Here is a 22,253-nt window from a genome sequence, read left to right as displayed (position 1 = left end):
GGTGAGCTCGAGGTGATGCAGGTCTCAGACGTTTTCAGAAAGTACTAAAATTAAGCTAAATATGCTAAAAGTTTACATAAACATGCATATACCCAGGCAAATATGAATATTTACATATATCACGACAGCATTAGAAGTATCAAACAAAAATACTTTCAGATATGATTAGTTTGACATATTGGGCACCTATCTGTAAGCCATATGAACTTCCTGACATCTGTTCATAGTGTATCTTCCAATACATAGAGGAACATGCTCTCCTTTTCCGAGAATGTGATACCCTTCTAAAAGTATTTCATGATATCACATATCCAGTAATTCTGTCAATAGACCAGCCTTTCTTCTTTCATTAAAGATATGACTCAGTTTCATAACACTTGTCTATTTATACAGAGACAGCACAAGCACTTCTCTTTGACACAACAATTAGCACCATATGTGTTTATTGGTGGGCCCTCCTCTCCAGGGCCAGGCAAATGTTACCCTGCTAAAAGTATCCTCACTGTCAGTATCTCCATTTCAGTAGGCACCTCCTCCCCTGGGCAGCCCCCATGCACCTCCTCCCCTGGGCAGCCCCCATGCACCTCCTCCCCTGGGCAGCCCCCATGCACCTCCTCCCCTGGGCAGCCCCCATGCACCTCCTCCCCTGGGCAGCCCCCATGCACCTCCTCCCCTGGGCAGCCCCCAGGCACCTCCTCCCCTGGGAGGGGTGGCTTCCCCGATGACGACGAGGTGCATGGGGGCTGCCCAGGCACACGCCTCATATGCTCCTCTCATCATCATAAAGCTCACGCCATAGGTAGTTTTTAACATTAAGGTCCCTGTGGCATATCAGAAAAGGTTATGTTTCAGTATTTGTCTCCCTTAGACTGACATATAGTCCCTAAAATAGGGTTAAATAATGTCCTTCTATTCTACTCTTGATTACTCTCAGTTTTATATGTGGATCAGCATCAAATATCTGTAACATAAAATATTTATAGATCTTTATGAATTTCAGTAGAAAATGTTGTAAATTAAGTGATTTTTTTCTATTTCTTTATCAACCCTTACACAATGGTTTTTTTTTCATGTTTTGTTAGAATATTCCTTTTCACAAATAATTTGAACATCAATTTTCCATGTTGCATGATGCTGAGTAAGTAGGATCAGTATCTAACCCTGCTTACACAAAGTAGAGAAAGGTGATACTGATGCATGAATGGAGAATATGACATTTCATTCTCAATTCGGAAATTCATACATGGTTTGAAAATAACAAAGGGTACATTTTTAGAGGCAGATGTTTTATGATAGCTGTAGCCTCTGTGAAATTTACATTTACAGGTTAATGTAGGCAGATTTAGGGAGTAACCAGGCGTTCTTTAGTCACTATTGTGAGAAATAGTGATATCCACGCATCGGACAGTCAGCTATCCTATGTGCTGGTTGGCTTACAGGCCTCTAATAGCACTGTCCACGCATCGGACAGTCAGCTATCCTATGTGCAGGTTGGCTTACAGGCCTCTAATAGCACTGTCCACGCATCGGACAGTCAGCTATCCTATGTGCAGGTTGGCTTACAGGCCTCTAATAGCACTGTCCACGCATCGGACAGTCAGCTATCCTATGTGCAGGTTGGCTTACAGGCCTCTAATAGCACTGTCCACGCATCGGACAGTCAGCTATCCTATGTGCTGGTTGGCTTACAGGCCTCTAATAGCACTGTCCACGCATCGGACAGTCAGCTATCCTATGTGCAGGTTGGCTTACAGGCCTCTAATAGCACTGTCCACGCATCGGACAGTCAGCTATCCTATGTGCTGGTTGGCTTACAGGCCTCTAATAGCACTGTCCATGCATCGGACAGTCAGCTATCCTATGTGCAGGTTGGCTTACAGGCCTCTCATAGCACTTTCTAATAATTTCCAATACTGACATGTAATGCTGCAAAATGTTGCATCACTTTGATAGTCAACAGTTTGTCCGTTGCATGGCAGTAGGGAAGTGGGTAACAGAAGTTTTGTTTAGGTATTTTGACTTGAATGTGACAATACAGAGCTATGTTAGGCTGATACTGATATGAGAGTATATGTAAGTCTTGAGGATAGTTAGTGAAGAGGATTTGTTATTCTTACACTGAATCCCTTTAATAGTTGGAAGGTCAACTGTCATTCTGTTGTGTTGTGTCATATAAAGGGATTTAATTGATGTGTTCTCTTTCATCAGATTACCTAAACTAGGTGAAGGAAAACATTCCCGAATCCTTACAATGGAGCCTGCCTTGTCAACATTAAAGTCTCAGCTTCTTAAGAAGTTTTGTGGGAACTTATTCAACTACTTCGCTTTCCATGTCTGAGAACCTGTTGTCATGGAAATGAATATGTTTCTATATTCCATTGAGGAGAAATTGAATTATTAATAATAGTGGAAGGGCATTGTGTATTCATGGGAATGGATATGTCTGCCATTGGATTTAATGCTTAGTATTAAGGACTGGTTTGGGGCGATTGTCAGTAGGATTGCAGCTCCTTGATGTGGGGACACCTACTGTCCCTGCCAGGAAGTCACTGTGTTGTCTGCCCAAAGGCTTGTATACATACAGCTAGAGTTGCATAACGCATGGAGATGGTCAGTCATACTTGAATCTCAGGGAGTGGGAATTTATTGGGTTTATTTATGAGGATCATAAACTGGACCTGCCATTTGTGGAAAGTGACACTGTATAGATACTATTTGTGTAAGTTCCTGGGTAGGGGCAAGGGTCTACAGATCCATCTTAATCCACTTGAGTAATGTATCTCCTTTGACACTTACACATGTGATACCTTATTGAACAAGATGGAGATTTATCCTCCTTGTCAGGTATTTGTTATCCTGTTTTGAGATTATCAGTTTTTGTTGCACTGCCTCCAATCAGTGTAGCATGTATAACTGCTATGACTGACCCCCCAGCAGTCCACCTTTCCCCCTGAGGTGAGGGCTGGCTACACAGTAGAGCCCTGTGGTGATGAAGTGTCTCTGTCTCAATCACACCTGGCTACACAACACAATATTGTCCTCACAATTTAGGAGGCATGTTAATGGAATTCTTCTCTGGTTTAAAAAAATGGCCGCGTGGTTTATCTTACAAGATTAATTAATTTGGAGGTGGATTTTACTTTGTAATGAGATAGGTGAATACCTGATGACACGACAGGCTTAGTTTGTGTTACGCCCCCATGTTTGTGCACTCGTCCTCTCAAGAACTCTAGTGTAAATGATTCAAGGGTGAATAAAAAGTTGTCTCTGCTCACAGCTCAGTGATTGGCTGACTGTCTGCTGAGGGCAGGACACAGGATAATAAGAATAATCAGTGTATCAACACATCCAGGGAATAGGGCTGTAGCCCATCAGAGGGTGATGGAGAGGCAGCCGGCAGTGTAGCCAGGAGAAGGAAAGAGGGAATGTAGAAGTGTTTTTGGTTTGGAAACATACTTGTCTGTTTTTCATCACACAAGCAACTTTGTGCATCTTGCTTGTGACAGAGGAATATTGGAAGCAGCCAACTACAAATCTTGAGATTATTTTTAAGTGGTCAGGGATTGTGACTGTTATATGAATTCAGTGGAAAAGTTGAAAACGTTAGTGTGGAAAATATATATTCAACATGACTCAGTAAGACAACTTCATATCCTTTTAATCCGTAGCCAGCATTATTTCCACATGCTTGACTGATATTTAAATTAAGAAGGTGCCAGTAATTGGGCCAAACTTATCTGAAACTTTGAATGAGTTCATACGTTTTTACTGCACAGTGTGCAAAAGGCTCAGACAGTTAGCTGCACTGAGCCTGGGTGCAGAGGTGTTTGTGATGTAGACCCGCTGATGAGGAAATACTACTGTGGGAAAGGATTACAATACCTCCAGCCCAGTCCCTGTCCACATGCACAGCAGATGCCCTGGCCAAATCTATCCAACAAAGTCAAACGAAGCAGAAGAGTCCACTTCCCCAATTTGCCGTCTGCTCGTCGCTAGAGACTGGGATACGTGCTTGGTGAACGTTTTACAAACAGATTTCACTTAAAATCTCTCCAAACAAGCAAAGGACGTTATTGCTATACGTTTCAGTCCATTTTTTCACGTCTGCTTGATTTTTGTAGAGGAACAGTGATAATGAATATGCTGACGATCACGTAAAGAGCTGACAAAACCAAACGTTTTCTTTTGCCATGCTTTATCAGCACTAGTCCTAATAATCCACACCAGTATAGTATTCTATTCCAACTTTATCAGCAAAGATTTTTTACTACTGCAAATTGTTGGACTAGGCCCTTTTGGACCAGTGTAGTATTTTAACAGTGGTGTGAGCTACTCACCTTAGTTTGAGCCAGCCATGTGCAGCAGTCCCTCTCTTATACTGACATGAAGCCTGGATCGCCACATTGACATGGGGAAAGCTCCAGTAATGAGCATCGGCTTGTATATGAAGTGATCACAGGCCATGCAGGCTGTTTCCTGGATCTCACCAACAACCTGCACACAAAGCCAATAAATTCCAAGACCAAGTAATAACTTGTGAGTGATATATGTTCATTCCCTCTGGATTGCTGGGATATAGTACCTGCTACTGATATACAGTTTGTTTCACTGTGCTTCCAAGGAACTTCACTCATAGTGTGCTGATCTATCATTGCTCTGCTACTGAACGTAGTGGAATATCTTCCTCTACAAAGTAGTGGTGTTTTCAGTATAAAACTGCCTTTTACTTCCAGATAATAATCACCAAGGGAATGCAATATGTGTGGATTTTAGGACATACCTACATACGTGGGATTTGCCATCCCAACCTATGATTGTGTTATCTGTGTCCTCCAGGCTTCAGGTCTTGCAGGATACTGGCAACATTCCTTCAGTGGAATTATACCTGAGATTCCATGAAACTACATTGATTTAACACAAGTAAGATTACCAAAACAACAGTTTCTTCCTAAGCTCACAATTCTTATGTTTCATGGAGTTTGTGGGAGAACAATATGACCATTGTTACTGGTGAAGTACACTACCTCGCCTATCCTCCCACCAGCAGGTCACAGGCCAAACATTTGCAGATCCTTAATTAAGGAGATCAGTTATCAGACTTTCCAGACTTCAGTGTTATCCCTTGTCATACCTGCCACATTGAACTTTGGTGAGGGCAGACTTGCTCCATGTTTCTGGCTGTCAGTGCCAGACAAGTCAGTAAATAGGCTCCAACTGAAGGCTATCCCCATCCGCCTGGAGGATCACGTTTGTCAGGGATCATTCCATCTCACACACGGTATCTTATCTCATTGACATTTTGTCCCAATTTTATTTAGCACAAATCTGTGAGATCTTCTGTGAGACAAAGCTCCCCATTCATTGATACCCTGAGGGGGAGAGAGGTAAACCTATGTATAAGTTATTGTAGGACACGACTTGACTAGAGCCAGGCTTGTGTTCTCCCCTATGGCTATGCTGTTAACAAGGTACTGGTCGTGTGCGGCAATATTGCCCCAGGATACTTGCATCTTCTATGGTTACTGAACAGTCGTCCTAAGTTGTTACCTCAGTGGAGTAGTCAGTTTGAACACCAATGGCCCATGAGGGTGTGGGCAGGTAGCCACTCACTGGTCACCAGGACTGTCCGACACGGTCCCACATCAAACATATGTATGTGTTTCTCTGTCATACAAACTGGAGGGCCTCAACATGGCATCATACAGTCAACGGTACTGACCATACAAACTATTTGTATGGTAAACTTAAACTGATTTTGTTTCATGGAGAATATTTTGTTTCATGGAGAATGAATCTTATACACGAAATGGAACTTACAATACGGAATGGATATATCTGTGTTACCTTGTTTGGGTTGATTTGCTCACATTGACAACATATGATGAGAGGAATAGAGTTGATATCTCTCTCTATTTGACACATGGTGGTAATGAAGTGGTGAAAAGTTTCTAAAATGATGGCTTGGAAAGTAAAGCGAGGAGATTACTTGGAGTTGGAGAACTGCACCGACAGTTCAGATGAGGATCATGGTGTTCGGAATGCTGGTCCAAGAAAGGATCGTAAGAAACTACTCATGCGACTAAGTCATCTGCAACCTACTGATCGAAACTCTCTTTGCTGGGATGAGTTTTTTGGTAGGCATTTTTTATTTGATCATTATTTCATATTCAAGATGTTTTGTGCAGTTGGAAATTGTTATACATTTATGTACTAACATGTATTCTAGAGAGATTTGCCATAACTAAGGAGACAGCTCCCCAATACCACTGATGAGGTGAAGCTATGTAGTGGTTGTCAGCAGATGCAGTAGTCAATGTGCAGTCCTACCAGCCTGTACATACCACACTGTTGTTTCACAGGCTGTCCACTTGTCTCACCCTGCTGATGATACAGGAGCTCACTTTATGATCAATGTCAATCACTTCCCAAACTTAGTGTTTATTATGGTGATAACTCTTTCAGTGTGGCGAGTTAGTGGTACGTCTAGGTGAAACCAGAACATGGACCAGTTACAGACAACAAGGGGTTTGTGTTGATTCATTGTGAAAAAAGAAAGTTTTTGAGTAAATGACTCATGGTTTTCCTGCCACAGTTATTCCTTTGACCCTGAAGCAGGTAGTGATCATCATTAAGCTCTTGTTATACAGGGAATCTCCATCGATTTCAAACCACACCTGGTTGGCCAACACCACTGGTGTGTCACTCAACGCTTGCACAGGCAGCATTACAACACAGAAATCTAGCAGGGTTAAACCGTGGTTCAGTTGAGTGAACATTCTTTCAATAACTTAGACACCAGCTCTTTTGTTGGGGTGTAATGCAATGATGTCTCACTCAAACAACCTTTGTGGTTATAAAGCTTGTAATAGATTTCAATGTTTTTTGTTGACTAGAAGTTAAAGAGCTAGTTGATCTGAGTTGGCTGTGATTACAGTTTGATTGTATCATGCGTTATGTATTCATCATGGAATGAGAAAGCTATCAGCCAGTATACACACATAACATTTATGTGTAAACAAGTGAATAGGAGCTACACATTTAACCATTAGCATTTACTACAGGTAACGGTCCAGAGATTAATCTGATGTCCCTCCTCACCATGTCTGCTGGTTGTGGATGGCTAGATGTAGAGTAACATTAAATAGCCAGGAAATATAGTTATCTTGTTCAAAAATATGTATCAATAAAATATTAAATAAAATCAAAATGGAGCCTAGAACAATGCTTAATTTTTGCCTAGAGCTGCAGCAATCTCTAGACATAAGTTGCATTCAAGTTTTATTAACTCCCTGGTCTGGGAGACAGATTACACTAGCTGGTCTCACCCTGGAGGATGTTGGCATCACCAAATGTGCAAGCTGAATGGCAGAGAGATCTTGAACTTTCTTAAAGACCAACAATACATGTTTTAAAATATGTGGAATGTTTAGGGCAATGGGGTCAAACTGATTGTTTTCATTGTGTAATTGTGATGCATTTCATAAACACTTGGATTGTTTGCAATTAATAACTAACCACGTTATGATTAAGCTGATTTTCCCCTGATGATAAATGCATTTGAGAACAAGTACAGGGGCGGAAGGCCGCAGCACAAATCCAGGAATTTCACTTCCAGTTACTCAACACTGATCAAGTGTGAGATAAACAAATTCCAGAATGTATTTCACAGGCTGATATTATTCCAGTGTAAAATTCTATTGCATACAGTCAAGGCCAGTGGTGTCATATATCTGCATCAAGCTGTATACAGTCAAGGCCGGTAGTTGCATATAACCAGCATCAAGCTGTATACAGTCAAGGCCGGTAGTTGCATATAACCAGCATCAAGCTGTATACAGTCAAGGCCAGTGGTGTCATATACCGGCATCAAGCTGTATACAGTCAAAGCCAGTGGTGTCATATATCTGCATCAAGCTGTATACAGTCAAGGCCGGTAGTGGCATATACCGGCATCAAGCTGTATACAGTCAAGGCCGGTAGTTGCATATAACCAGCATCAAGCTGTATACAGTCAAGGCCGGTAGTTGCATATAACCAGCATCAAGCTGTATACAGTCAAGGCCGGTAGTTGCATATAACCAGCATCAAGCTGTATACAGTCAAGGCCGGTAGTTGCATATAACCAGCATCAAGCTGTATACAGTCAAGGCCAGTGGTGTCATATACCGGCATCGAGCTGTATACAGTCAAGGCCAGTGGTGTCATATACCGGCATCGAGCTGTATACAGTCAAAGCCAGTGGTGTCATATATCTGCATCAAGCTGTATACAGTCAAGGCCGGTAGTGGCATATACCGGCATCGAGCTGTGTACAATCAAGGCCGGTAGTGGCATATACTATCATCAAGCTGTATACAGTCAAGGCCAGTATTGGCATATACCAGCATCAAGCTGTGTAAAGTCAAGGCCAGTGGTGTCATATACCAGCATCGAGCTGTATACAGTCAAGGCCGGTGGTGTCATATACCAGCATCAAGTTGTATTCAGTCAAGGCCGGTAGTGGCATATACCAGCATCAAACTGTATACAGTCAAGGCCGGTGGTGTCATACACCGGCATCGAGCTGTATATAGTCAAGGCCAATAGTGGCAAGCCAATAGCTAGCTATGCTGGTTGTGAGAGGTGACCAAATGGATCTGTGATATCCGTGATGTCCCTAGCTAGCAATGCTGGTTGTGAGAGGTGACCAAATGGATCTGTGATATCCGTGATGTCCCCAGCTAGCTATGTTGGTTGTGAGAGGTGACCAAATGGATCTGTGATATCCGTGATGTCCCCAGCTAGCTATGCTGGTTGTGAGAGGTGACCAAATGGATCTGTGATATCCGTGATGTCCCCAGCAAGCTATGCTGGTTGTGAGAGGTGACCAAATGGATCTGTGATATCCGTGATGTCCCCAGCTAGCTATGTTGGTTGTGAGAGGTGACCAAATGGATCTGTCATATCCGTGATGTCCCCAGCTAGCTATGCTGGTTGTGAGAGGTGACCAAATGGATCTGTGATATCCGTGATGTCCCCAGCTAGCTATGCTGGTTGTGAGAGGTGACCAAATGGATCTGTGATATCCGTGATGTCCCCAGCAAGCTATGCTGGTTGTGAGAGGTGACCAAATGGATCTGTGATATCCGTGATGTCCCCAGCTAGCTATGTTGGTTGTGAGAGGTGACCAAATGGATCTGTCATATCCGTGATGTCCCCAGCTAGCTATGTTGGTTGTGAGAGGTGACCAAATGGATCTGTCATATCCGTGATGTCCCCAGCTAGCTATGCTGGTTGTGAGAGGTGACCAAATGGATCTGTCATATCCGTGATGTCCCCAGCTAGCTATGCTGGTTGTGAGAGGTGACCAAATGGATCTGTGATATCCGTGATGTCCCCAGCTAGCTATGTTGGTTGTGAGAGGTGACCAAATGGATCTGTCATATCCGTGATGTCCCCAGCTAGCTCTGCTGGTTGTGAGAGGTGACCAAATGGATCTGTGATATCCGTGATGTCCCCAGCTAGCTATGCTGGTTGTGAGAGGTGACCAAATGGATCTGTGATATCCGTGATGTCCCCAGCAAGCTATGCTGGTTGTGAGAGGTGACCAAATGGATCTGTGATATCCGTGATGTCCCCAGCTAGCTATGCTGGTTGTGAGAGGTGACCAAATGGATCTGTGATATCCGTGATGTCCCCAGCTAGCTATGCTGGTTGTGAGAGGTGACCAAATGGATCTGTGATATCCGTGATGTCCCCAGCTAGCTATGCTGGTTGTGAGAGGTGACCAAATGGATCTGTGATATCCGTGATGTCCCCAGCAAGCTATGCTGGTTGTGAGAGGTGACCAAATGGATCTGTGATATCCGTGATGTCCCCAGCTAGCTATGCTGGTTGTGAGAGGTGACCAAATGGATCTGTGATATCCGTGATGTCCCCAGCTAGCTATGCTGGTTGTGAGAGGTGACCAAATGGATCTGTGATATCCGTGATGTCCCCAGCTAGCTATGCTGGTTGTGAGAGGTGACCAAATGGATCTGTGATATCCGTGATGTCCCCAGCTAGCTATGCTGGTTGTGAGAGGTGACCAAATGGATCTGTGATATCCGTGATGTCCCCAGCAAGCTATGCTGGTTGTGAGAGGTGACCAAATGGAGCCAGTTGTAAGGCATGGTGTACGCCAACAATGTGGATCATCGCTCACAGTATCAATCACTGGATTGTCTGGTCAAGATGTGATGATTTACATCATGATTTGTCTTCATACAGCTGGAATATATAGCTGAAGTATATTTGTTAAGTTAAAGATGCTATACATGTATTAGTTATAGTAACAGGATCACAGTTTCAGTGGGAACCTGCAGCCTATTTGACCTTTCTGCCAACAAGATATAGGTGATGTACCATTTTAACCATCACCCAGATGGGCTGTGTCTTACTGTGCCACAGGCTATGGACACCTTGTTTCAACTCTGACATTTGCAGTTTTCTCCTAACTATTTGACTCAGCAGACTCTATTTCCTGTGTTGAACAGTCGGATTGCATGATACCATTTGGACTCCTGTGCTACACCCACTTACATTTGTGTATAGGTAGACAAACTTCTAGTCTCTGGAATGAACATATTTTACAGAAAAAAAACATATAAAAATAATAAAATGAAGTCCAGAGATTCTCTTCCTGAAACTGCTGTATCTAGTCTTGCCTACTATTATAGACTTCCATGGGCTGTATTGGATACATTTGTGTCAGGGTCTGTATGACAGACTAGTGAATAGGTTAATGTGGACAGAATGAGGAGACTGTGCTGATGTCACATTTGCATGCACTTTGCTCACAAGTTGTTTGCATATATGGTGCATGTAGATCAGTTGTTCACATCATCCATTCCATACATTCCAATATGTACCAGAGTCATCTGTCACACTTGCAACTAGCTGAATAGTGTGGGAATTGTACTTTTGTAGTCAACCAGTATATAATGTGTATATATACCTAAAGATATGCACCTAGCAGCTTCTGTTGCAAGAGAACAATAACTAAAAAAGGTGTCATTTCTGTGGAAAAGTGTACATACAAACTGTTTCATTGGATGTTTTACTCGGAGTCATTATATAATGAACATTATCATATTTCCTGTAACAGTCCATATTTTTAGCAGTCAGTTTTGCCTCTGAATGTCACCAGATGAGCATGCCACTGACACATTGGGGTTATTTTGAAAATTGCCCGCATTATTACCCCTGGTTTTCATTTGATGTACACTCAACTGAGAATGTGGATGCCCTTCCCTTGCCTGCAGGATAATGACACATTCATGATGACACAAGGCTGACACCTCCTCCTGCTGGGACTCATAATGCTGCAGTAAGAATCATGCCCAGGTACACAGGCCGTGCTGCAGCCACACACAGACACTCAAGGCTGTGCTGCAGCCACACAGTCACTCACAGGCCGTGCTGCAGCCACACAGTCACTCACACGCCATGCTGCAGCCACAAACAGACACTCACAGGCCATGCTACAGCCACACAGTCACTCACAGGCCATGCTGCAGCCACAAACAGACACTCACAGGCCATGCTACAGCCACACAGTCACTCACAGGCCATGCTACAGCCACACAGTCACTCACAGGCCATGCTGCAGCCACAAACAGACACTCACAGGCCATGCTACAGCCACACAGTCACTCACAGGCCATGCTGCAGCCTAACAGACACTCACAGGCCATGCTGCAGCCACAAACAGACACTCACAGGCCATGCTATTAGTGTGACCCATACAGTACACGCTGCCTTGGCCGGCTGCTGTGGGTGTTTAGGGAGTTCTGATCTGATCTGATCAGTTTGACTGACATTTCTGCGCACAGTAGTCAGTGATTTGAGGTAGTGAATGATTTGTCCAATATTTTTAATATATTCCAAACATAGAAATGTTTAAATATTGCTTCTATGTAGTAGATGGCACTGCATAAAGAAGATCATGTCTATGGTGTCAGCTGTTTGACACATCAAGGCAGTAATCTTGACTGTTAAGTGATAAGTGAATAACCATGGTCGAATGAAGTACCATGTATGCAGTACCTAGATGTGCACTATGAAGTCAGGCAAGGGGGACTGGAGCCAATGATACTCTACACTGAACATGATAGCCAGACATTCCTCTCCCTGCCATCTGGCTCTGCAACAAAAACCATTCAGTAATACTGCCTGACACACATCCCCATGCATATAGCATGAATCAGATGTGTGGCGCACTGACAGATGGAGTAGGGACTGGCTGTGTCTGGCATGTAACATACCACAGTCTCTAGAAGAGAGGTTGTTATTGTCTATTGTCTTTGGCTACACCTTTGTCAAAGACAATAGAGATGCTATGGGATGCTTGGTATCTGAAGAAATGGTCCTGTTGGTATTACAAATAGTAATTATCAGGTTAAATGTACCACTGTGAAAAAAGCCATAGCTTATTACCTGTACAATACTCCAGTGTTTTAAAACATCATATAGACTGCAGTTTTGTTTATCTTTGAGGAGATCTGCACATGTAGTTCCAATAAAATGGAGGGAGGGAGTGGAGGAGTTATATAACTGTGATGGAACTGACTAGACTAACATCTAGTCTCTGAAACAAGGTATTTCACGGAAAAAAAAGTTGTAGAATTATTGTTATAATAATATAAAAAGAAGGAGGCAAGAGACTTTCTTCATTTCCTGATACTGCAGTAATCTAGTCTTGCGAAATATTATAATCTTGCATGGGCTGTATTGGATATATTTGTTTCAGGGTCTATATGACAGACTAGGAACTGACCAGTGGTCAGATATATCTGGGAAGTGTTAATGGCTTTCTGCCTGTGTGGGACATTCATCACCATGGCTATAAGGGCTGCTTATCTTGGTAATGTCTTCTCTGTGTACCGCACCTCCCTGCCAACATGGGTGGGAGCCATATTGCTGGCTTTCCAGGGATCCTCTGATACTCATGTCACGCAGTCCCAGAGGTGACAATTACTTTGCTGACCTTCAATTTGTTGAGATACATGAACTCTGACCTTTGCACATGTCTGTTATTTCCCTGGGATGACCTGCATTCAGGACCCCCAGGGCTGTGATGACCTCCAAGGTCAGTGTGAGATAAATGTGGAAAAAGCACATGCTCTGTCTGTGCTTCATCCACAGGATTCACAGGATTTACTGTGGCTTTGTGAATATGATGTGAATGATTCCAGTAGAGCAGGGTGTCTGCCAGTAGGGTCCCAGTGTCTGTGTGGATCAGGGTGTCTGCCAGTAGGGTCCCAGTGTCAGTGTGGAGCAGGGTGTCTGCCAGTAGGGTCCCAGTGTCTGTGTGGATCAGGGTGACTGCCAGTAGGGTCCCAGTATCAGTGTGGAACAGGGTGTCTGCCAGTAGGGTCCCAGTGTCTGTGTGGAGCAGGGTGTCCATCAGTAGGGTCCCAGTGTCTGTGTGGAGCAGGGTGTCTGCCAGTAGGGTCCCAGTGACTGTGTGGAGCAGGGTGTCTGCCAGTAGGGTCCCAGTGTCTGTGTGGAGCAGGGTGTCCATCAGTAGGGTCCCAGTGTCTGTGTGGAGCAGGGTGTCCTCCAGTAGGGTCCTAGTGTCTGTGTGGATCAGGATGTCTGTCAGTAGGGCACCAGTGACTGTGTGGATTTTTTTTCATGCAATTTAATTCCTAGTTTTACTGATGTTCTTGTCCTTCATGACAAGATGTTGAAACAAAATATAACATCAGAATACGAATAACAATTCACCTGATGTTTATTGTAAACTAAGAATAAAAAACAAGATTAGTAACATAAGAATATCATTTTGTAAAGGTCTTAAATCAAAGTTAAAATGAAACTACTATAAAGTAGTAGTTTGAAATGATCACGCTTTCTGGATTTTATTACTGTTAAAAAATCTAAGGTAGGATTCTTCGTGACATAAAATTCAAGTTGATTTATGCAGCTTCATGCCCTATACACCTTTCATGGAGGGAAGGTATGATAAGAGTAGGAATTGATTGTCTCTCATGGTGGCAAGTATTTATAAATACTGATGTTGCTATGACCTCTTGACATGATAAGTGTTGTTGTCAGATAGAGAGAAGGGAAGGATAGGATAGAGTTTCGTGGAATCAGGATTTGCCTCATTACATTATACATCTTACACCAGCACCCTTCTCTACTGCACGTTTACAAGGAAGACCAGTGTACCACATGTACCAGGCCAGAATGTGACTTCTCCTGCACCTAGGAGTTCAAAAACAAATGATGACGGTCCCAAATAAAGATTTGGTGGTCACAGTGGTGACTTTGTGCCAGTAACCATTGGATGGGTGACACCACTAGAAACTGACAATGAACAATGCATGTTCAGCTGGTTATATAATACTTTAGTATGAATTGCTACACAGCTATCAACATTCAAGCATGTTACTACAACTGTACCCCAGTAGCACCCCATATGAGGCCTTCATTCAGCCACCCATTGGCAGTCAATTATAAGATACCTGTGTTCATTCAGGAGGCAATAGATCAGGTACAGCAGAGGAGACCGATCCCCAATAATACTTTTAAGATTATGAGGGGTGCAATTCTTTCTGAAGTTGTAAATTTCAGACTAAGGAGAATTAAATATTTCAGCTCTTATTTGCATACTTGCAGAGTTTATGTTAAAGAATGTCCTACGTACATGAGTGCGTAAGCTGAGGATATTTATCAATCAATGTACATTTGTTGAAGTATCTAGAGGTGTGTACTAAAATTAAACAGGAGAATGCATATGTACAGCAGTATATCCCTCTCTTGAGCCGTCATGATATGCATTTTGTATTCCGACATTTGTAGTTTGGCTGACACAGAATAGTCTTGCGGTATTAGTTATGATCTGAAACAGTATCAGTGTTGCAATCTCCTGTATCGCTCTCCTAGAATCAATCTGAAGTATCACAGTGTGCACTGGCAAGTTATAAATACCGTCCTCTGCTTGGAATAAAGTATCATCATTAACTCAGATCAAAGACCATCGCTATGATATGTACTTGACTTTCACGTATGTAACTACTGGATTCCATAATTCATCTTAGTCCTTTTCTCAATCTTTTTTTAAAAAAAACTTATTTCAGGCAGCAGATAGAGATTACTTTTTCATCGAGAATTTACTTTTCATCAAGTCATCTGATCATCACAGATATCTTTATTATATCTTTCGTCTCACTTGGATGTTCTTGGCATGAGTTCTTATTAATATTTAGTATGCAGGAACAGAGAAAATATTCAGGTCAGGTTCAACTATGAAAGTGGACAGGTGAAATGGCAGCCTTGAATGATGGATTTAAGTATTTGTGGATTAAGATAAAAAACATTTTGGGAAAATTACTTCATATTTATCATGTAACAAAAATGTTGTCATTTCTCATCATATTTTTACAAAAAAACATCATATGTAGCTTTATTCTTTATTCAGACCTACATCAATATTTTCATGTGTTTTGCCTACTAAAGAGTTCCTATTTTCTTGCAGGGTCATCTTTGGATTTGGCGCCAACACTTCTGACCATCTATGACACCAAAGCAGCTGCCACTGGAAGCACAGAGCAGAGCTCTGTTGACCATCCAGATGTCAAGTCCAAGTCCATGTCTCTGCCTGCCTCAGCCACAGTGAGGCAGAGCAGAGGGGTTGTGGTTAGAACAGATAGTGACCCTAAAATCACTGACTCAGGATCCAAAATGACTGACATTAAAGTCAGAAAAGAGGATCTGCTTGATGGGGATACCAGAAAGAAACGACCACTGAGTATAAGCTCTTCTTCCTCTGCTTCTTCTTCATCACTGTCACGTCCTCAACACAAGCGCCCAAACCTTGCGGAATATGAACATTTACTTTCATCAAGTAATGTGGATAACACAAATTCCAAACATGAAGACATAAATGGAAATTGTCCAGATTCCGGAATGGACTATAATACATCCAGTGTTCAAAATGTGGAAAAGATGGATGGCATTGATGAGACTCCATCTCCAGAAGGTGAAAGGTGTGGTGCCAGTGGTACCAACTACAGCATCAAGACTGCAGTAGTGGACAAGCTAGAACTGAGCCGCTGTACCTCCCCTGTGATAGGCCCCCTTTCCTCTTCTGTGTCAATCCCTCTACCCTCCATAAGCCCTGAGTCTTCACCAGAGAAGCTCACCTTGTCGGCTTCTAGTAGTCCATCTGATAGTCCAGTCAGGTCAGACACTGGTCATAGGAGTGTATCCACTGCTGGGTCTGAGAAAAGTGCTGGAAAATATTCAGGACAAACTCGGACAAAATCCCCACCTCCTTCTTTAGGGGCCCAGCTGAGCAGCTCTCCTTCTGGCAGATCCAGGTCATCACCAGCATCACCCAAGTCTCCCAGTGGAGCCAAGGATACTGGTTCACCTGATAGCAACAAGGGGTCTCTGTACGTAACCTATGTCCAGAGGGTGGTGGCTGAGATTGTGGACACGGAGAGGGCCTATGTGAAGAGTCTGGAGGACATCATCCAGGTGAGTCTACTGTGGTGATACCTCATGTCATGGCAAATCGTGAACTGTGATTTATTGTACACTTTTTACTACAGTATTAGGTCAGATTGACTTCTTGCTGTTTTTGTCATGACCTTTATTCTAACTGCTTTCTGGAAATAGCCTATAAAAATGAAAACCATATCTGACCCACAAAAGTGTGATAAGATTGGACTTAGGACTGTACCACATTTTGATGCCCCTCCCCTCATAAGTAACATTATTTCCTGACAGCCCCTCATTGTATAATAAATTACCAGTCAATAAATAATTTTCAAATTTATACATTCACACCCCCACCCCCACCAACCCCCCCACTCCACTGAACACAGCAGTAGGTGAGGAGGGGTAATTGGTGAAATGAACCTTGCATCTGCCAATAAACAGCAGACAGTATATGTCAGTGCTAAAACTGAAGTTTACCATGTATACAAAAGTAAATTTGATACACTAAAATCAAAGTTGATTTTCATTAATCAATACGGAGTATAGTTACCTACCAGCTGATAATATGTACAACATTCATCAATACGGAGCATAGTTACCTACCAGCTGATGATATGTACAACATTCATCAATACGGAGTATAGTTACCTACCAGCTGATGATATGTACACCATTCATCAATACGGAGTATAGTTACCTACCAGCTGATAATATGTACAACATTCATCAATACGGAGCATAGTTACCTACCAGCTGATAATATGTACAACATTCATCAATACGGAGTATAGTTACCTACCAGCTGATAATATGTACAACATTCATCAATACGGAGCATAGTTACCTACCAGCTGATGATATGTACAACATTCATCAATACGGAGTATAGTTACCTACCAGCTGATGATATGTACAACATTCATCAATACGGAATACAGTTACCTACCAGCTGATCATATGTACACCTTTCATCAATACGGAGTATAGTTACCTACCAGCTGATCATATGTACAACATTCATCAATACGGAGTATAGTTACCTACCAGCTGATAATATGTACAACATTCATCAATACGGAGCATAGTTACCTACCAGCTGATAATATGTACAACATTCATCAATACGGAGTATAGTTACCTACCAGCTGATAATATGTACAACATTCATCAATACGGAGCATAGTTACCTACCAGCTGATAATATGTACAACATTCATCAATACGGAGTATAGTTACCTACCAGCTGATGATATGTACAACATTCATCAATACGGAATATAGTTACCTACCAGCTGATCATATGTACACCATTCATCAATACGGAGTATAGTTACCTACCAGCTGATAATATGTACAACATTCATCAATACAGAGTATAGTTACCTACCAGCTGATGATATGTACAACATGGAGGATGTACAAAGGGAGGGGTGTGGGCACCAATTTTAATGGTCACTCCCCTCAGTAAAAAGCCCCTAGAAACATAACAACAAATATACCGTATTCAACATATTAAGCGCCCAGGGCGCTCTCAAAATTAGAAATAGGGGGCTCTTATTAGAATATTATTTTGTCAGGAAAAAGACAGAGTTGAAAGATAAATTTCATGGTTTATGCTGACAGCCTGAAATGTTTATATACGAGAGATTGTTCATTGTTCATTGATCAATCGGAAAGGGTGCCAATTGGGATTGTTCACGAGCAAATATATTAGCAAATATCGCCGTGGGCGCTTATTAGAGCGGGGCTCTTATTACGTCAAATACGGTACCCATTATATGGGTGGATGCGAAAAGAGCCCCCTACAACGGTCCGATGTACTAAAAGCTTTGATTGGTCATCTGATGAGTTATATGATCTCTAAAGTGTATGATGGGATAAACAGTGCTTCCTGTCAGTGGGGGGTCATAGAGCAACTGCTCAGTTGTTTATATAAACATGTAAATACTGCCACTCTGATTACTTGCCTAGAAAGGGAGACTTCCAGGCTCAAACTGACCAGTGACTGATGTGTTAGGAAACCACTTGTAGCTCAGGCGTACTACTCAAATAATGTATAGAAAAGATGTTTTTCTGAATGTATGTTAGTGAGGGCCCAGTGAAAATGTATAGCACAATCGTAGTCCATTTATATATATGTATATATATATGGTATATGGTCTTGTTCTTTTATCTTGTTAGATGGATGTACCTACCCATAATGTTGAATGATAGAAAAAAAATCTTTGTGTAAGATGTTTTTTAATGTCTCATTTTGTATTTTGGTTAAAAATATCAATATGATAAAAATGACGAAAATTAGCCTTAAATCAGCCCTGGTGATGTTATGTATTTATTTTCCCCCTTTCATCACATGCCTTTATACATATTGATCATGACATCTGTAAAACAAAACAATAAGTTAGTCTAGCCTAAGTAATGAATTTACCTGTTTATATAGATGTTTTTAGCCATCTTTATCTGTATTAAGTCATGAATGTAAGGAAAAAGACATTACTTGCTTTACTGTTGATGGAAATGATTCTTTTGTATATGGAACACATGTGCTTTGTTAAAACCCCAATACTTTCATTCATCAAAATCCTACCATTCACAATGGATGATCACTGTATAGTTTAAAAACACTCTTTTATACTGTAATTGTTTATCCATGAAGATATCCACAGGAAACCCATTGAAATGTGTCATCAGTGGGTTGAACAATCCCACTGTATCTTTACACCAGGTTTAAAAGCACAGGAGTCATAAAAAGCATGTGGGTTTACATTAGTGTCAACAGTGTTGGATCCCGTCAACCACATAGTGAACAAATCCCTCCTCTGCACTGAATACAAGGGATGTGTCAGTGAAACAAAGAACCAGTTTGCTTGTTTGGATTCACATAGTGTGAGAACAGCCTCTACAACATGATACACGGGAGTTTTTTCTCAGGAGGTATGAATGAGACATGGTTCTGTCAGTAGAGATCATCAATTTTACAAAGGTCTCCCAAAATAAAGTCTTCTCTCAAAAAAGCATGTTATCTACATGGCTATTTGCAAACAAAGTTCAAAATACTGCACCCATTTGGGAAGTGTTTTCATATAAATATTTACCACATTCACAGTCCAAGGGCTGAAGTGTGTTGTACATAGACGCCAGAGAGACATGCTGCTGGTTGTCTCCATGGAGCCTTGACATCAGTCAGATATCTTGGGAGGATAAAACTAGAGGGGGACAGCGTACTGGTAAATAATTAATGCTTCACTTTATCTTTGGATAAAGACAGACTCAAGTCAAAAAATCTAAATTATTGTAGCTAATGGAGATTCACATAGAACTGAAAATGAAAGATTCACTAAATTTCCTATAATAGACAAGACAAGACAAGACAGTTTATTCACTATACAGGACAGTGGCCCAAAATACGGACATATAAAGGTTTAATTTCTTAGCACTATTATACAACCACACACACACAACCACACACACACACACAACCACACACACACATAACCACACACATATGCAAACAGATACACATACATATATACATATATGTCTACACAAACACATTTACACACATGTATATAGGAGAAGTACTTAGAGGTGCAATTAGTATTGGGTTATACCCAATTTTACGGGGTTGTCAATTACATGCATAAACATACACACACATATAGCACAGACACACATCATATGTAGCATTCTTGGAAAATAGGTATATTAAGTGGTAGTGAACATATTTCTTATTTTTTGCACATTGAATAGGTATTACGGAGATCACTTATTGTTTGTGTATTTTGAGTGTTCATAATATTTATGAATATGTTTACTGCACTGTCATTTCTGATGTATTTACTAATATACTTTTTTCTAATATAGGTATATGCATCACATACAAGTAAAACATGAATCTCGTCTTCTAAGTACATTTTGTCATTTAGCCTACAATGAGGACATAGTCTTAAATGGTTATGTGTATCAGTGTATATTCCTGTTTCTGTCATAAGTCTAAAATTGCCACATTTAGATCTTGTGAAACAGATTCTCAAATGTAAAGGGATAACAATGCATGAATATGTTTCCACCTGTAAAAGTGTCTTATATAACACATAGTTAACACATTTATGAGAAGAGTGTAATGTAGAATACCAGTACTGTTTCAGATTAAGAAGTCTTATTTTGAATAATGTGATAAAAATGTTAATATTCCCAACAACCTGGCAAATCCATACAAACCCAAACCCAAATTGAAATAGAATATGTTTGATGTGTGTAGCCCATGTGACTCTGCAAGCATCATCAAGAGACTTTAACATTAAATAACATTAATGAGGTAGCCTATTTCTATCTGGAGTGATTAATCTACAAAAGTGTTTAATGTACATGATGTATGTAAGCTGAAGTGGAGCTCTACCACATTCACCCTTCACCCAGTACCATACTATTGCATGTACTTTTACCAACTTTCAGGAAATATGTGCACATTCTTATCAGAACATTTTCAGTAGTTTTACAATATGTTGTTCCCCAGATTTCTGACCCATAGCACAATATTGGTGTAACCATTGCATCAAAAATCCTGAAAATATCAGTACAATTAATATTACCTACTCTCTTTTGATACCTGTATATTGCCATTATGGCTTTATTTGCTTGTGATGAAAGGAAGGACTGTGCCTTAGTCCAAACTAGTCTGGGTGTAAATACTATACCTAAATATCTGTTTAATGACACCACCTCAAGCTTCTGGCCGTGAAGAGAATATTTCCTGTAATAGATCTTTACAAAGACCTGTATATGAGTCATGTTAACATGAGGATGCTTGATATGTAGCCTCACATTTGTCTGTGTATTGTAGATGTGGTGTGTACAGCACGTAGTGATGAAGCCTAGTAGAGAGTAGGTATCTCAGCACTGTGCCCTGCAGAACTGGGATGGCTTTATTATTATCAGAACTATCTCAACACTTCCACAACAGGCCAAGCTCTATAACATGTTTGAAGGGTTACCAAATTGATAATCTGTTTCCAACAGTGGGTTAGAGAGTGTGGAGGTACACCCGTTCTCTGTTGGCTGAATGGAGGCTTCCAGTGAGGGACACATGACCCATGTTAGCATGCTGATACTGGCATTCCTGTGAAGGACAAACCCAATATCTGTATGGCGCTTTGATGTAAGGGCATTGAGAGAATGTTCCTGTTGATGTGATGTGTATCATTCTACATATAGCATGTTGAAGTTATCAGTCATGACTAGATGACTGTCTACAGTCCTAGCATGGGAATAGGTCTGGTACTGTGCAAAAAAGGAAATCTGTCATAGCAGTAATTCCTCATGTTCTTTACAGTGTTCAATAACTTTATATGATTCATGTTAACAACGTAGGATCCCGTGAAATGATCTGCAAAGTATCTGCATGTTTTGTTCACTGCAGAGACAAGCATTTTGTGGTTACCTTCTGGTTCTCCATACATCTGTTATATGCCAGCCACATTTTCATCAGTATGCAATTAACCATTCCGCAAACAGAAACAATGACTGAATTCTATTTACGAAGTAAACGACAAGGGGGCATTATTTTTATTGTATGATAAACAACAACCACAAGTCATTTTAATACTTATCTGAGATATCAATGAATAGCCTCTTTTAGGATGATAAAATGTACAAGTTTTAAAATATTTACTTATATTTAAATAATGATGACTCCCTGATCACATTCCAACCTCAGCAATGTTGGACAAGTTCATTTTATGAACATCAGGTTAAATTTGGTATTTCCTGCATATTCTTAC

At 41.2% G+C, this 22,253-nt stretch overlaps 1 protein-coding gene across 4 annotated transcripts in view; it reads left to right on the top strand.

Annotated features, from left to right (window-relative positions):
• The window catches only part of LOC139444318 (uncharacterized), a 110,743-nt gene that overhangs the window by 61,331 nt on the left and 27,159 nt on the right, over positions 1-22,253 (top strand). For 3 of the 4 annotated variants that reach the window (XM_071225252.1, XM_071225254.1, XM_071225256.1), the window contains one exon: positions 15,506-16,509. In XM_071225252.1, the coding sequence (XP_071081353.1) occupies positions 15,506-16,509 (1,004 nt within the window). Of the gene's footprint in view, positions 1-4,004; positions 6,135-15,505; positions 16,510-22,253 lie in introns of those variants that run through there. The other variant, XM_071225253.1, reaches the window with a different exon arrangement.

Source organism: Haliotis cracherodii, unplaced genomic scaffold (genome assembly GCF_022045235.1).
Source record: "Haliotis cracherodii isolate W230 unplaced genomic scaffold, xgHalCrac1.p SCAF_5, whole genome shotgun sequence".
Lineage (NCBI taxonomy): Eukaryota > Metazoa > Mollusca > Gastropoda > Lepetellida > Haliotidae > Haliotis > Haliotis cracherodii.
The sequence above is the reverse complement of the archived record's forward strand: the minus strand, read 5'-3'. Positions and strand labels throughout refer to the sequence as shown.